The sequence below is a fragment of the Saccopteryx leptura genome, chromosome 3, assembly GCF_036850995.1.
Source record: "Saccopteryx leptura isolate mSacLep1 chromosome 3, mSacLep1_pri_phased_curated, whole genome shotgun sequence".
Lineage (NCBI taxonomy): Eukaryota > Metazoa > Chordata > Mammalia > Chiroptera > Emballonuridae > Saccopteryx > Saccopteryx leptura.
The window spans coordinates 86,071,814-86,087,444 of NC_089505.1; the positions used below are offsets into that span (position 1 = coordinate 86,071,814).

The window sequence follows — 15,631 nt, forward strand, 5'->3', positions numbered from 1 at the left end:
CTCTGTCCAGGTGAGGGGCAGACCCGGTGGCCACAGCACCTGCCAACCCCTGGTGTGGTGAAGGAGGGGCCTTCGGGCCTGTACTGTCCCATGCAGGCATCCCCTGTGGGCCCTGGCCTGGGCGTGGGCGGGCTGCTCGCAGACCAGTGCTGGCGCTCCTGCTCCTGGCCCGGTTAACAGGACACGTCCACGCGCCTCCTTCCTGGACCCTTCCGTCTCATGACCCCGGTTTCACACCTCCCCTCTCCTCCCCTCTTCTCTGCTTCCAGGTCTGGCTGTCCATCAGATTGTCACCATCACCGTCTCCCTGATCATGGTCATCGCTGCCCTGATTACAACTCTTGTCTTAAAAAACTGGTAAGGAACCTCGGCCCTTCTGGTCCAGAAACGGAGGCTGTGTGTGTGTGTGGGGGGAGGGGGGCGTCCCCTGGGGAGGTCCACACAGAGACCTTGGACCATGGCCACAGCCCAGGGGATTGCTTTTCTATCGTCTGGCCACAGGTGCCTGGAAGCGAAGCCCTCTCACCGAGGCGCTCGCCGCAGAATGCTGAAGAGCCCGACATCCTGGCTTAGGCGGCAGGTGCTCTCGCGCTCTGAGTCTTTTTCCCTGGTCCGAGTGCCCTTGGATGTCACCCACCCAGGGCACTAGCCTTTTAGTTTACTTCCTAGCAGCAGCCTGGGGGGGGGGGGACCGCGCCGGCCCCCTCGCTGTCCCGGCCGGGCCCAGCCTCCTCCTCTCTCTCTTCCACGAGCCGCTCCGTGTCCGCTTGCTGAATTAGGTTACCACGTTGCTCCGGGCAGCGTGTCTTTGACTAGTTCCTCCTGGAAATTGGCCTATTTTGAGGTCGGCCTTGTTGGGTGTAGGCACCTGCTGCACCCCTGGGAAGAGTGGGGAGCGGCTGCTGACACACACACACACACACACACACACACACACACACACACCCCCTCCCCCGTCTGCCTGCAGCCACTCCTGCAGCGAGTGTGGCTCCTTTTAGCATCAAAGCTAAAGCTCACTCGTGGAGTCACTCGCCCAAACGATCCCCCACTGCCGGCAGACACGGGGAGGAAGTCAGGTGGACTGATGGGGCCGCTCCAGCTGCCACATGACGGGCTGTGGCAGGCAGAGAGCCAGTCTCCGGGATCAGCGGAGGTGGCCGGGGAGGGGCCATGCTGGCACAGATCTGGCACCGACCAGCGAGGCCTCGCAGCCACCCCCGATGGCCAGCCCGCCTAGGACCCGGGGCGTTTTCTAGGACAGACGGCAGGAACAGCATTTAGCGTGCAGTGGGCTTCCTGGGCAGGGGCCGGACTGCGTGGATGCGTGGCCCACGGATCCTGCTGACCCTCCCCGAGGAGGCAGCGGACTTGTGACCCGCTGGGTGACGGGCTGCCACCTTCCTCTTGGTTTCCCCACACCTCTAGTTTTACAGCAAAGCCTCCGAAAGCCCTGCAGGGAAGAAGACCCAGCAGGCAGGGTGGGTTCTGTGATCTGGGGGTTGGGGGGCTTCCAGATCAGCAGTCGGGAGCCCTATTTTTGGGAGAGTGAGGCAGGGGAACACCACGACTTAGGGGGAGGCAGTCTTACGAAGTCCCTCCACCATCAGATCTGAGCACAGAGGGAAGGAGGGGTTTGGTGTCCTGATGAGGCCCCCCAAAGTTTGGGGCTCCCCAAATTTCATCCTAGCTGCCCTTCCCCATGGGGATGGGACTTCCACCCCTCCTGCTAGTGAACTTGCCAGAGTGACATCAGGAATGGGGAGGGGTCTCCAATAGTTACTTCTTCAGATCCCTCGACCCACGAGGGTTAGATTCCCATGTCCATCTTAGGCGGCATCTGGAAGCCCCTGGGTGTCCAGAGGAACCAGGAAATGAGGCTGTGTCCCCGGGGCACAGGGGACAGTTCTCTCCACAGACCTGCCCGGGGTGAAGGAAGGATGGTCCAGTCTCATTTGCAACTCCTGGGTGTGACTGGGGAGGGCGGGGTCCCCCACATCCCACTTCTCCCTCCCCAAAGGTAATTTTGGAGTCCCCTCCAAAATGAAAAGTTGGGCCACCCCAGACTGTGCTCAGAAGTTTCCCCAGGAGTTCCCATCCATTTTTATCCTGTCGAGGCATTCCTGAGTCAACACCAGGGTCCGGTGCTGACATTCTTTGGCCACAAAAGGCCTCTGCTCTGGGATGACACAGCCCAACCACTCACCTCATGTCCTATGGCCCATAGCCTGTGGCCTGTGTCCTGCCCTGTAATAGCAGACACACTGAAAATTCAGACTTTATATACATATAGGTACACACACACACACACACACACACACACACACACACACTGATTGCGTGATTGTGGTTGATCCTTCCAAAGCAGCTGGGTATGACCATATACAGTACTAGTTCATGGGGTACCGTGAACACTGGGGGTGCAGGTTGTGTGACCGTTTACTATTCATGGAGTACCATGAACGCCTGCAGCGCAGGTTGTGCGGTGGCAGCACAGTAGCCGTGGTGGCGGCTGTGGCCCCGCCCTCCCCTCTCCCCCCTCTCCCCGCCTCCCTCCCCCCTCCCCATCTCCACCCCTCCCAACATCTGTCTCCCTCTTCCAGCTGTGCCCAGAGCGGGAACACTCGGAGGAACAGCCACCAGCGGAAGATCAACCAGCAGGAGGAGAGCTGTCAGAACCTGACGGACTTCACCCCCGCCCGGGTGCCCAGCAGCCTGGACATATTCACGGCCTATAACGAGACCCTGCAGTGCTCGCACGAGTGCGTCCGGGCGTCCGTACCCGTGTACACCGACGAGACGCTGCACTCCGTGGGGGAGTACAAGTCCACATTCAACGGGAACCGGTAAGCTCGGGCCTGGAGCCAGGCCCGCTGTGGCAGCCCCTGGGTGGGACAGTGTCACGAGAGGTGGACGTGGACAGCGGGGAGGCATCCTTCCCGTGCGTCTGAGGGTTCAAGCAAATGCAAGGGTCGACGGGCGTCCCCCCCTTCCCCAGAGAGAGGTCAGGGCAGCAGCCGGAATCCCCATCCAGACCGGCACTGGGTCGTGGACCTAATGCCTTTCCACCCCGCGGCCCCCCCCCGGCAGGTGTCATCAGCCAGAGCTCAAAGCCAGCTGTGCAGGCCTGTCATCCTAAAGGCTCGCTCTCCTGAGTGGTCCCTTCCCGGCCACTCTCCCTGAACCCCATCGATACAATGTCCACAGTGCATCGAGCGAAACTACCAAATACCGGCCAGACTCCGGATCACTAAACAGTTTTCTTTTTTAATGAGTCGCACGAGACCCTGTAGGGACGCCACAACCCTGAAACCCTTCCGGGGAAGACTCCAGAACCCCTGAGTCAGCCACTGACGACTTATCCGGAGTTAGATTAAAACATCAATAAACTATTCTTTTTCTTTCTTTAAAGCGGGCATGCCCTCATGCCCCATTTTATAAATTAAAAAGAAAAAGATCTGCAACAACTTAATCGTAGGAGGAAGCAGGTTAGGGCAGCAGGCTGATGTGAGGGCCCACGGTCAGAGCAGGACGGGCCGCTGGGGGTGCTCACTGCCCCAGGCGCCCCCGCGGGCTTCTCCCAGGACCATGTTGGGGAAACTCAGGGGGCGACTCTCCGCTAGAGTGCCCGTATTTAATGCGGCCCCATCCTGTCTGTGAGAACGGGCGGGTGCTCCCTAAATCCCTCGTGTCTCCCCATTGGACTTCCACACTGTGCCCCAGAGAGGGAAGGACAGTGGGGACAGGAACCTCAGAACTGTCCCTGTGAGTGGGACCTCACTTTCACAGGAGGACGCGGGAGTGGGGTGCCCCTCGGTTGCCCCCCAGCCCTGCAGGAGGCTGAGCTCACGAAGAGTTGGCAGAAGGGTTAGTCCAGCCATTTCAGTGAATGGGCCCGTCGGCTTGGATAGGAATCCTGACCAAACAGCGCTTCGTCCTCTGGGGGGGACGGGAGGGGTTGGCTGTGGGTTGGTCATTGTTATACTTTGTCCCCTGCTCTGCCCCTGTGTTCTGTGGGCACAGCTGGCATTCTTACACCCCAGCCAGGAAGCTTTTGGATGGAAAAGCTTCTTGCTTTTTGGCCTCAGGTAAAGCTCGGCTGACGCGTCCCGGCCTCAGGCAGTGGAAGCTCAGTCTCAAAGGTGACAGAATATGGGGTTGCCACTTTAGGAGCCTGCGTTGCCCTCCCTGTCGCGTGTGACAACGCAGGCAGACACCCTCAGCGTTGTGCTTGTCCCACGACTGAAATACTAGCATCTGGAGACGGTCCACTTCGCAGGAACGCTGGTCCCCCTGGCCTCTGCATCGGAGCCCCCCTTGTGATGGGTCTCAGGCTCTGTGTCCCCCAGGGCTGTCCAGGGTGGAAAGGGGGCGTTAGCCAGCCGGAAGGGGAGGGAGGGTCCCTTCTTGCCGGTGGCCAGTGGGGCCCGGCTGAGAGTCACCTTCCAGGGGGTTCTTTGAGGCTCAGGTAGCCAGATTCCTGGAGCAGGCCCGACCGGCCCGCGTGTCAGTTCTGGACCGGCACGTACAAGCCCGTGTTTCCTCTGCTTGGCTGCAGACCCTCTTCTTCCGATCGGCACCTTATTCCTGTGGCCTTCGTGTCTGAGAAATGGTTTGAAATCTCCTGCTGACTGGCCGAAGTCTTTTTTACCTCCTGGGGGCAGGGCAGACGCCATGTGTCTATATCACGGTAGGTACCTCCTCCCACGTCAGGAACCGGGCCCTTTTCCCCCCTTGGTCTCGCCTTCCTCGCCCGCCCGTCCATCCTTACTCTGGGATAGCTGGCTGAGGGGCCCTTCCCACGTGGCAGCTCCGAGGGCAGGATCCCGATGGGATTGCTTTTCTGAACAAACTGTGGAGGGCCGGGCTGCAGGCCCTCTGCCTGCTGGAAATGCCCCCACCACCCCGAGGTGGCAGCGGACAGGGTGACCGACACTCAGGCGCCCTGACTCGGCACCAGGGCTGTTTCTGCACGTGTCCCTGCGTCCCCGAGGATGGCCACCGCGGGCACGGCTTGTCGGGCCGGAGTCAGTTAGGGCTCCCCTTCCCTGAACAGGAAGTGATCCAGGCAAGCAGGGCTGGGGGGGGCAGCAGGGGGGCTGGGGGGGGGGCGGAGGCGGCAGGGGGGCTGGGGGGCGTCCCACCCTTACACGCCCTTACGCGGGAGGGGGGCGGTGGGCAGAATTAAAATACTAATTTGAAAAAAAAAAAAAAAAGGAATGAAGAGATAAGAAGGGAGACGAGAAAGAAAGAAAGAGGAGAGTTGAGACATCTACTAATTTGAAGCTGGGAGACCGGCACCAAAACAGGATGAATTTTCCACGCTCTGCTGGCTAGGAACATTCGCTTTGCTTTCAACGATATTAACTTTAATGCTAATGTCAAATTGCTTTCTTCTGCGCTGGTCTCTCCGACGCTCAGCGGCTGGGGCGGGGGGCTGGGGGGAGAGCACAGCGCCCCAGGACTGCACGTTTCACAGCTCAGTCGGTGGGTGCAGCCCCAGGCTTGGGTGCTTTTTGTTTTGTTTTTTAATTTGTTTTTCTTTGGGATGCTCGATGTTTCTAAGGATGCCCATTTTGGTCATCCACCAAGAGAGCATCTTCCTTTCCCCTCCAGATATTCCTTCTAAAAATGACATCAGATTCCCTTCCCTGAGTAGGGAACCCAGTTTCTAGGATGGTTACTGATAGTTGAGTATTTTTTCTTTCTTTCTCTTCTCACTTTCTGCTGTGGGGACATGAACGGCAAAGCCCGTTGTCAGAGGAGGGTGAAGGGCCTGAGGCTGGGAAGTATTTTTCTGGGGGCCTCAGGGGACCCTCCGCGGACGCAGCTCGTAGGTAGCATTAGGTGGGCAGGGGGGTGGGGGGAGGGCTCGAGGAGCCATCTGCTTCTGGTAGCTGGAAGGCATCAGTTAGTTCCCAATCCCGGTCCTCGTGAGTCACAGTCACAGTCACGTGCTTGCCCCAGATTAAATCTGCAGCCCCTCCCTCCCTGTCCCGAAGCCAGAATGACCTGTTTAGCGTTCTGTTCAGCCAACGGGCAAATAAATGTAATTAGATCGGACTGAAGCGAGTCCCCCGCGCCATGGCCGGCGCTGTGCGGCGAGCAGGTAGGGTGGCCCTGTGTCCACATCCGAAAGCCAGAGGTGTTCATGAACAGAGGAGGTCCCGCCCCATCCCGTGAGCCCCCACAGGCCAGCCCGGTGATGGCGAGCATCTCTGTGAGGGTTTTTAAAATGCAATGAGAGCCTAAGACGTTGACCGGGGAGGTGCTAGCCCTGCGTCCCCGAGACCTCTGCTCCCATCCTCCAGAGCGATGGGCCCACGGGCCTGCAGACAGACCCACCTTTGGCTTCAGGTAGCCCCCACCGAGGTGGGGGGGGGTCAGCTCCCCACAGCAGACGTTCAACTGACAGCTCGTTGGAACACTTCACGTCTGGGAACTTGGTCCTCCTGGCAATGCTGTTCCCAGCTGGGGAAAGTGAGGCACGGAATGGTGACGGGGCCTGCTCGGAGAGGTCAGTCAGGTTGTCCGAGGTGGGGTAGATGCCCCCAGGCTGCTTGGTCCCCTCAGGCATCAAGGTGTCTGGATGTCCCTCTCCAACTGTGCCTGAGGGGCTATTTGGGGACCACCCCCTGTACGGGACACCTCTGTGTCCAAAGACCTTGACTCACTCGCTGTGGGTCACAGGTAGGTGGCGGAGAGGAGAGAAGAGCCCACAGGAGTTACTGGGCACCGGCCATGCTTGGCCCCCCACGCCTGTGGACACAAAGTGTCCCAGCCACCTCCCTGCCCACGGGCGAGGACCAGGAGGGCTCCCGGTTAGCCCTTGATAAATGCTTCAAGATTCCACGGCCGTGTGTCAGACCGACCATCCATCACTCGCTGGGAGGAAAACGTTCGGATTCCGAGTGTCCCTGATTCCCGTAATTAATGCCTGGACATGCGCGTCGAGCGCAGCCTGAGCAGGGAGATCTCTCAGATTTACTAGGGCACTTATTACCCCTTAAATAAATAGCAATTAATACTAAAACATTTAATTAAGGTTTAAGAGCCAGCGGAGATATTTATCTTTGGCATCAGGGTGGCTCAGCCTCTCCAAATGCATTTTTAATGACAAGGTAGCGGTTTGTTACCACAGTGTTCCGGTGTGCTCACTACTAACCCATTGGGCACTCATCTTTGGGACCCAGATGTGGCCAAGATCTCTTCCCCGCAGGCGGGGGGAGGAGGTGGGTGACTCTGGGCTGGTGCATACGGAACTGATGCCCCGGCCGGGGTAGCGTTCACTCTGTCCCCGGACTCAGCTCGTGAGATGGATTCCAGCAAAGCCTCGCCTCATGCCACCTCCTCTGTGCAGCCCGCCTGAACGCTCTGGACAAGACAAGGTGAAACCGCCAGCAGCCCTTCCAGCCCCAAGGAAGGCAAGCTCAGACACATGCCTGCCGTGGGCTCTTAGGCTAATTTCCTGCTATTATTTTCCCCCTTCAGATAACGAGTAAACTTCAGAAAACCTCCTCAGTGCCCAGGTCTTTCCAAACAGAGCCTGGGACATTAGGAAGGCCCTTACATCAGAAACGCATGAGACAGCCAAACAGGCCGAAGACACAGCTCATAAAAAAATAAAATAAGAGAAGCTCCTGAACCTGGGGCTCTTTGTTCTAAAAAACAAACAAACAAAAAAGGAAAAAAAACATAGAACAGCCGGCATGGGTCCATCGAAGGGACCCATTTTCTTTCTTCTGTGTGTGTGTGTGTGTGTGTGTGTGTGTGTGTGTGTGTGACAGAGACTGAGAGATGAGAGAGGGACAGATAGACAGGAAGGGAGAGAGATGAGAAGCTTCAATTTATAGTTGCAGCACCTTAGTTGTTCATTGATTGCTTTCTCATATGTGCCTTGACCGCGGGCCTTCAGCAGACCGAGTCACCCCTTGTTTGAGCCAGCGACCTTGGGCTCAAGCTGGTGAGCTTTGCTCAAACCAGATGAGCCCGCGCTCAAGGTGGCAACCTCGGGGTCTTGAACCTGGGTCCTCCACATCCCAGTCCGCCGCTCTATCCACTGCGCCACCGCCTGCTCAGGCGAAGGGGCCCATTTTCAAAGCAGCATTCAGACCCCTCAGGAAGCCACACACTCGAAGCTGAGAACCCGGGAGAACTGACCGCTCTGAGAACTCTGTGGGGAGGCAGCCCTTTCCTCGTGTGGGGAAGTTAACCAGCAGCTGTGGGCTCTGAAGGGACCTCTGTCTTCCTGCTTCTGCCAAAGCCGGCTCCGGTCACTTAACCCCACGACCTGCCGAGGGGCTGGTAGCCAGTGGGGCTGGGTGAGCCGAGAACCCCTGCCAGGCAGCGTAGGGCACTGATTTCTCCACAGTACCAGCTACCCATCTCAGACCACTCGACCAGGAACCTTGAGTGGACACCTTCCCAGGTGTCCTCCAGCTGGGGTGTCCAGGGCTCACCACGTCTGACTTTCCAGCCAGTCTGGGCCGGGTGTCCCTCTCAAGTCCCCCTCGGGGTGCGTGCCCAGCGGAGAGGCTCTGCACTGAGGCTTTGGAGAAGAGGAGCTAGAGTCCGCCCCGTGAACCAAGTCCAAGTGGCGGGTTTTGAAGGGACGTAGGCAGGCCTGGAAGGTGGGGAAGCTAACCTGAGACCCCTCCTCCTGGCTTGCAGGGGTCTGCAGGGGACCCCTTCGCCCAGGAGGAAGACGGCACTGCTCTCCAAGCGGCAAGTCAAGGCTCAGGGTCAGAGCGTTCTCTCTCTCTCTCTCTTTCTCTCTGAGACACTGGGAAGAGATAGATGCTTATTCCCCCGTGGCTGTCTGTCAGTCCTCCAAGAGGCCGTCCGCTCGTTGCTCCTGGATGCCTGCCCCCTCAGTCAGCACACGCCTGCGGGCAGGTGCAGGTCATTTCAAGTTCCAGTCACAGGGGCTGGGAACAATGCCGCTGTCCCCCAGTGTCGAACTCCCTCTCCGGGCTGGACACAGAGCTGGGACTGGGCTGACCAAAGGTGGACCTGGCAGGCACCACATGACGGCTGGGGTGACGGGTGTCACTCGCCCAGATAAACACCAGTGCAGCTCGTCCTGTTGCAGAGAAGCTGTAGAACCGGACACTCGAACACAGTGGTCCCCAACCTCCGGGCCGCGGATCGGTACCGGTCCGTGGGCCATTTGGTACCGGTCCGCAGAGAAAGAATAAATAACTTACATTATTTCCGTTTTATTTATATTTAAGTCTGAATGATGTTTTATTTTTAAAAAATGACCAGATTCCCTCTGTTACATTCGTCTAAGACTCACTCCTGACGCTTGTCTCGGTCACGTGATACATTTATCCGTCCCACCCTAAAGGCCGGTCCATGAAAATATTTTCTAACATTAAACCGATCCGTGGCCCAAAAAAGGTTGGGGACCACTGCTCTAACTGACAGAAGTGATATAGAGCAGACGTTTAGGGACAAAGGGGTGTGTCCACAAAGGACCGGCACCGCTGGTGCTGGAGGTCTGTGGTTCGGGGAGGAATGTGAGGAGGAAGTGGAAGAGGGAGGCACATCTAGAAGGATCCAGGAACCGGCACCTGAAGCTCTGAAGATTTTTAAGCAGGAAAGTATGCGACAGCTGGACCCCCCCACCCCCCAGAGACAGCTGGCCGTGGGAAGGCGTGACAGCAGCACGTGTCACCTGGTCCAGGTCAGAATAAAAGACCAGAAACCAGCCCGGGCAGAGGTTCTTGCGGGAAGCTTCCTGCTTAGGGCCGGCAGCCGTGTGACTCCTGGTCCAACTCTGGACCGTCTGGGAGTGAGGGGGTGGGGGCAGCCACTGGTCACCACGCTGGGACAACAGATAGCTGCCCGAGACCAGAGACGATCCCAGGTCGCTGGAACCGGGTGGACGGTCATCAGGACCAGCTTTTCATGTCCTGTGTTTAAAAATTAGTTTTCCAAGTTTTAAAAACTGTGGTAAAATACACATAACGTACAATGGACCGTCCTGAGCATTTTAAGCACACCGCTCGGGGACATGAGCACATCCACAGTGTCTGGCAGCTGTCACTGCCCCCTGAAAGCCTTCCCTCTGTCACCACCATCTACCCTGTCCCTGTGGCTCTGACGCCTCCAGGCACCTCGCTGAAATGGGATTGCACAGTATTTATCTCCACGTTTGTAACGTCCAGAAAATCAGAGTGAAGACTGACACGCAAAATGAGCATTTTTCTCTGTTTTCATTACTTCGCTTAACGACTCCTCCCCCCATCCTACACATTGGAGGCAGTGGGTAGGGGCAGGGCAGAGTCAGAGTGAAGGTGCTGGGGGGGCCAGGGGTGGTCTGGCCCCCGTCGGAGGGGACGTCCCCTTTCTCTGCACCAGGTGACACCCCACCCTCAGCAGAGAGGCTGAACCCACAGAGGTCAGTGAGTGCTCCATGGGGGCCTCCTGCAGCCGCCCACACAGGGGACATTTGAGGTAGATGGCCAGGTGCGGTGATGAGCAGTGGCCTTACCTCCCCTCCTTCAGGCCAGGAGGGGGGCTGGGGAGGGGAGGACCACCCTCACTCAAACCTGGACCCCAGGTGGGACACGTTTGGACGTGCAGAGGGAGGCTCCAGGAAGAGACGGGGAAGGCGGTGCTTAGCAGGGTACCATCCTCTGCCCGGACCCATGTCCACTCTTACCCCCCCTCCTGCCACCTGGGTGCCCTTCAGCACTAGTCCTGATGAAGATCCCCCGGGACCTTATTTAATTCAGGAGAAAGAACCCATCCCTAGTCAGTTGAGAAGAACGGAGGGACTGTCTGAACTTGCAGACACCCATATTCTCAGGCCCCACCCAGAAGAACTGACTCTGGTCCCTAGAGATGGGCCCAGGAATCTGTATTTCTGAACTGCTCCAAAGACAGCCAGGACAGGTCAGCCTGGCGGCTGTGTGGGGACCCCTGGGAGCCTGCCAGACCCCAGCAGAGTGCCTTCCCGACGTCATCTGGACTCATCAGACCCTCCCCACTTTCTCACTCGCGTCCCCTGCAGGGACGAGGGCACAGTGCCCTTGCTTTGTACCCCACTTGAGGGTTGTGGTTCCTTGTAGTTGCAGGGAGCAGGTGGAGACTGAGTGACCGCCGGAAGAGACAACATCCCATGTTGGTGGGAACTGCCCCCAGGCTGTGCTAGGGTGCTTCCAACCCCCAACCCCACCCCCACCCCGCTGGCTACACCCAGAGTGGCTGTAGCTCGCTGGCTCTCTGGGGGACACTGAACTTTAGGGTTTGTCCCAGGCGGGATGACCTTGGAGTCCTGGTTTTCCAAGGCCCTCATCCCTTCTGGGTGGGAGTCAATGCATCTTTGCGGCCCACTGACCCTGCCTGCATGCACCCGGGAATCACCTCCCTCCTTTCTCCTGCAAGATCACCTCCTTGAGAGAACCAGGTGGTGCTTCTTCTGATGCAATCTGTCACTGTCTCCCGAGTCCTGGCCTCAGCGGGCCAGCTCCCAGCTGAGCAGTGGACAGAAACGGAGTCCAGTGCTTCCCTCAGTCGAGGACTGCAGCCTATAGCAGTTCGGCCCTTGGAGGGTAGGAGCTGGGAAAGGTCTGAGCAGTGGGCCCTGGTCGCCTTCAGTCACCTGCACACGTGGTGACCCCTCTTCAGAAGCCTAGGTCCTCTCTGGTGCGGGAGCGGACACAGCGTCTCCCTCGATCACCGTGATCAGACACAAGGTCCCGGGCCCACTCCCTGCCCTGGGACTCCGGGGTGTGTGTCCTGGTTCATGGCACCAGCTTGCTGGGCAGCACAGTGACCGGGGCTTGGCTTTTCTGGGGCTCAGAGCGCCGCATGGACTCACCTTCCCCTCACGCTGCTGCCATTTAATCTTTTCTTGTTCTCTTTCCTCACAGGATTCCGTTGGTGAACCTGTAAAAACAAAAAATTTAAATTAAATTAAAAAAAACCCTAAAACTAAACTCTCTAAGGGGGCAGAGGGTCCCCCACACCTACCACTTCTGTTTGCCGGTGGGGAACTCGGAGCAGGACGCTGTAGGCCAAATATATTTTTATAAAGATGCTCGCGCCTATGGGGGCCTGCCTTCTCCCGGTTTTCTTTGGAAGGATGGAAAGAGGACACACAAGGAGGGACCTGGCGACGAGGGGAGGACGCGCGGACAGAGCGGAGAGGACAGGGAGCAGCCGCACGGAGCCTGGGATTTGTACCACGATTCTGAACCTGTGCCAACAATACCATTATGTGCCATGTACGGACCCGAGAGACTTGGTGCCAAAGCCGATGCCAAGCGAACCTTGTAGAAATTTCAGTGGGAATCTCTTCCGGTAGAGTCGCTATTTCTGGTTACGATATCTGTATATAAACTATATAAAGACACACAGCAGACACAGACAGACACACACACACGTTTTTGTACTGTAGCAATTTTTTGAATATCTTCAACGTTCCTTTTTAAAAAAAAAAAATCAATGTGTTATTGGTTCCAACACCTGATTTATTTACCGCGCTTAGTATGAACAGAATAAACCGGTGTTTTCTACTTTGCACACTCGGGCACGCGTGCGCACGCCCCACACACGGGCACCCGTGCGCACGCGCGCGCGTGTACACACACACACACACACACACACACATACACACCCGGACATGCAAACATATACGCGCATATATATATGCATATACTGGAAATGCAGTCCTACGAGTGAGCGTTTTTCCTTCTGGTGACCTGGTATCCCATCACCGTCCATCCTGGGGCCCGGCCATGACCGGCACTGGGAGACCCTCAGGTGCCCACGCCCTGCATTGGCTCCATATTTGGTGAGTGGTACCACCAGACGTGCGATTTGTCACCTCGGGCTATCATGAAGAATGCCGTGGTTTTATATATAAATATGTGTACACGCACATACATATATGTACACACACATCCGTACTATCTTGTTTTTAAATTCGGTGGTTTGGAGATGCCGAAACGCCACGTGCATATTTTGCGGAGCAGCCGGCAGCTTTACAAACGAACGGGCCCGAGTGTCAGAACAAGGGCCGGGAGGCGGTGGATTCCTGGCCATCTTTGTGTTATATAAGCGTAGCTCGAATTAAAGAAATTTTCCAGTTCCAAAAATTAAAGGAGTGTATCCTCATCATGTGCGTGCATGCAATGCGTGCGTGTGTCAGAGCGGAGCTCAGAAATTGATGAGCCCCCCCCCCCCGCCCCGTGTTTGAAAATGAGAAGTGATTGGATGTGGGAGAGAGGAGCCCCCGCAGCCCCCGCGGTACCGTTTCTTGCCTGCATGCTCGTGGATGGAGGTTGCCTGCTCTCTCTTTCCCAAGCCCAAGGGTGACTTTGCATCTAGAGGGACAGATAGCAAACACACTGTCTCTTGGGGGACCCCGCGGGCCCACGTTTCTGTGTTTGCCGTCAACAGTTCCCCTGTGGAGCCTCCTAGTGGAACTAGAACGCTACACCAGAGTCTCATCACACGGCCCAACTGCACACAGTCCACTGAAGGCCATGCCCTGTCCCAGGTGGGCGACACCCTCACAGACCCCACCTTATAAAGGTGCCCCAGTGCCTGGCATGCTGCCTGTAGGGGGCGCTGTGAGAGATGGAGGAGAACAGGTCCTCTTTGGGGTGGGGAATGCCCCAAACCTGTGCAAGAACTTTGTCTCTTATAAATGACCCGAATGTAACTTAGATGTCACCCGTAGAGCGCTGGGACCCATCTGGTTGAAAGGTCGAAGGTCTGGCAGACAGCAGACCCCATACCCCACTTACGGGCTGGTGGGCTGGTGACATTCTGACTCATCCGCCAGGCTCAGTCTCCCTCTGAAGCACCTTGGACTGGTGCTTGGAAAGTTCACTTTTACCTGTCTCAAAATGGGGGAGAGCGAGCGCTCCGGGGGAGGGAAAAGAGATTGTCCATCTGTCTGACGCCACGCGCCCGGCTTTGCGCCGGGGGTGGTGCTGAAGAAACCAGAAGCCATCTTTTTGTTGTTCATTTGCTTTTGCTCTTGGCTTCTTTTTCTCCCCGAAGCTCGTGCTCTGCCCCACACGTTTCCTTGGAGGTTGGCCCTGGGCCTCCCTGACTCAGGTGAGCCCAGCGTGGCGTGAGCGCGAGGCCAGCACTGGAGCCGCGTCCCCAGGGCCGTGGAGGCTGCTGCTCTGCTCTTCAGCACTGAGCTCCAGGGAGCCCCGCTGGGGAGGAGGCCGCGGCTCGGGGACCCTTGTCTGCTGACGGCGGAAACCCAGGGTTCCAAAGGGGCTACGAATGAGGGTCCAACCTGTCACCTCTGACCTCAGACCACAGGCTGCTTGCTCTCTGGATGTCGGAATTCTTTCTGGAGTGGCCATTGGACCCCGAGCCTTCGAAGGAAACCTGAAATGATCGCCCCTCATGCCCGCACACACAGCCCCTTGGCCCATGCTCAGGGCAGGGCCCAGGGGCACACACACACACAGGTACCAGCTGAGGACAAGCAAATGCCAGCGTGTCCCAGTTAGGAAGCCTAGGTCCACACTCAGATCTGTCAGGACCAGTCACCTAGGGGAAAGCTACCTACCATGTCATGTCACGCTGATGGAGGGTGTGTGTGTATAGAGATGTCTCATTTTTCTTGGAAACTTCTGGAAGCCTCACCTCCATAGAGAAGTCAATGAATGAAATGAGCAGGTCCACCCTCCCACCTCCACCCCCACCCCCACAGTAAAGTCTGCAACACAGAAGGAAGCTCTGGACTCTTGCCTCTGGTCCTGCAGATGCAAAGCCCAGTGGGTTCCATACGGGGGTCCCGTGAGCTTGGCCAGGCCGAGGTAATGCTCAGGGTGGTCGGTGTTCTCTCTCCTCAACTTTCTGGATTTCAGGGTCCATTAGCATCTCCCCCCTCAGTGTTCCTGCACATAGTCACATCTCAGCATCCAGGGCCCAGGCCTTCCGTGTGCTTTAGCGCCCTCCCCCGCCCCAAACCTCTCAGGAAAGGTGGTCTAAGGAAGGGCGATATGGTTCGGTAAAGTCCCCACATTTCTATCCACCTCCATCTCATCCCTCCAGTGACTCCCACCATGGGCCCTCCGGGCGGCGCACTGACCACCATGCGTTGTTCACCCGCAGACTCTTAGAACTTTCAGAACAACTGGGCGTGGCTCGGGGGAACTCCCTGCTCTCTCGTCAAGTCCATTTCTAGGCTTAATCCCTTCTCATCTTCATGAACTTGATGTCATGTTGATTTGGTTGAAACAATGGGTGTAATTCCTTCTGTTGACACATTCTGAGTGCCATGGGGCAGGGAGCGCTTCCTGACCACCTGCTGCTGGGCTCAGGCTCCAGAGTGTCCAAGCCCGAGCCCACCTGTCGTTCTTTCACCCCCTCACCTCTCCCCCTCCCCCGGAAGTGCAGGGAGCCCGGCCGTACGGCCAAGTTCGTCATTGTTCACAGTTAGTGTCCTTCTTGCGTCGAATGGAAAGACCACGTAGGATGCTCTATGTTCTCCCAAGTGTTTCTGGTCCTGCCCAGCCCTGCGTTTGGGTGGCCGTCTCAGGTTGCCTTCGACTCCCAGCCAGTCCCCACGGTCCTTCAGGTTAGATGCAGGAACTGGTCTTCGCCGACCCCACCAGCTCTCTGAACTCGACTACTAGGAACTCGCCGGCGA

General features: G+C 57.4%; 1 protein-coding gene across 1 annotated transcript in view; it reads left to right on the forward strand.

The window, feature by feature from the left end:
- The window catches only part of AJAP1 (adherens junctions associated protein 1), a 95,487-nt gene extending 82,424 nt beyond the window's left edge, over nt 1-13,063 (forward strand). Inside the window, exons 3-6 of the mRNA XM_066374880.1 lie at nt 270-357; nt 2,601-2,843; nt 4,556-4,687; nt 11,880-13,063. Of these exons, the coding sequence (XP_066230977.1) occupies nt 270-357; nt 2,601-2,843; nt 4,556-4,628 (404 nt within the window). The 3' untranslated portion in view covers nt 4,629-4,687; nt 11,880-13,063. The remainder of the gene's footprint in view (nt 1-269; nt 358-2,600; nt 2,844-4,555; nt 4,688-11,879) is intronic.
- The last annotated feature ends 2,568 nt before the right edge of the window (nt 13,064-15,631 follow it).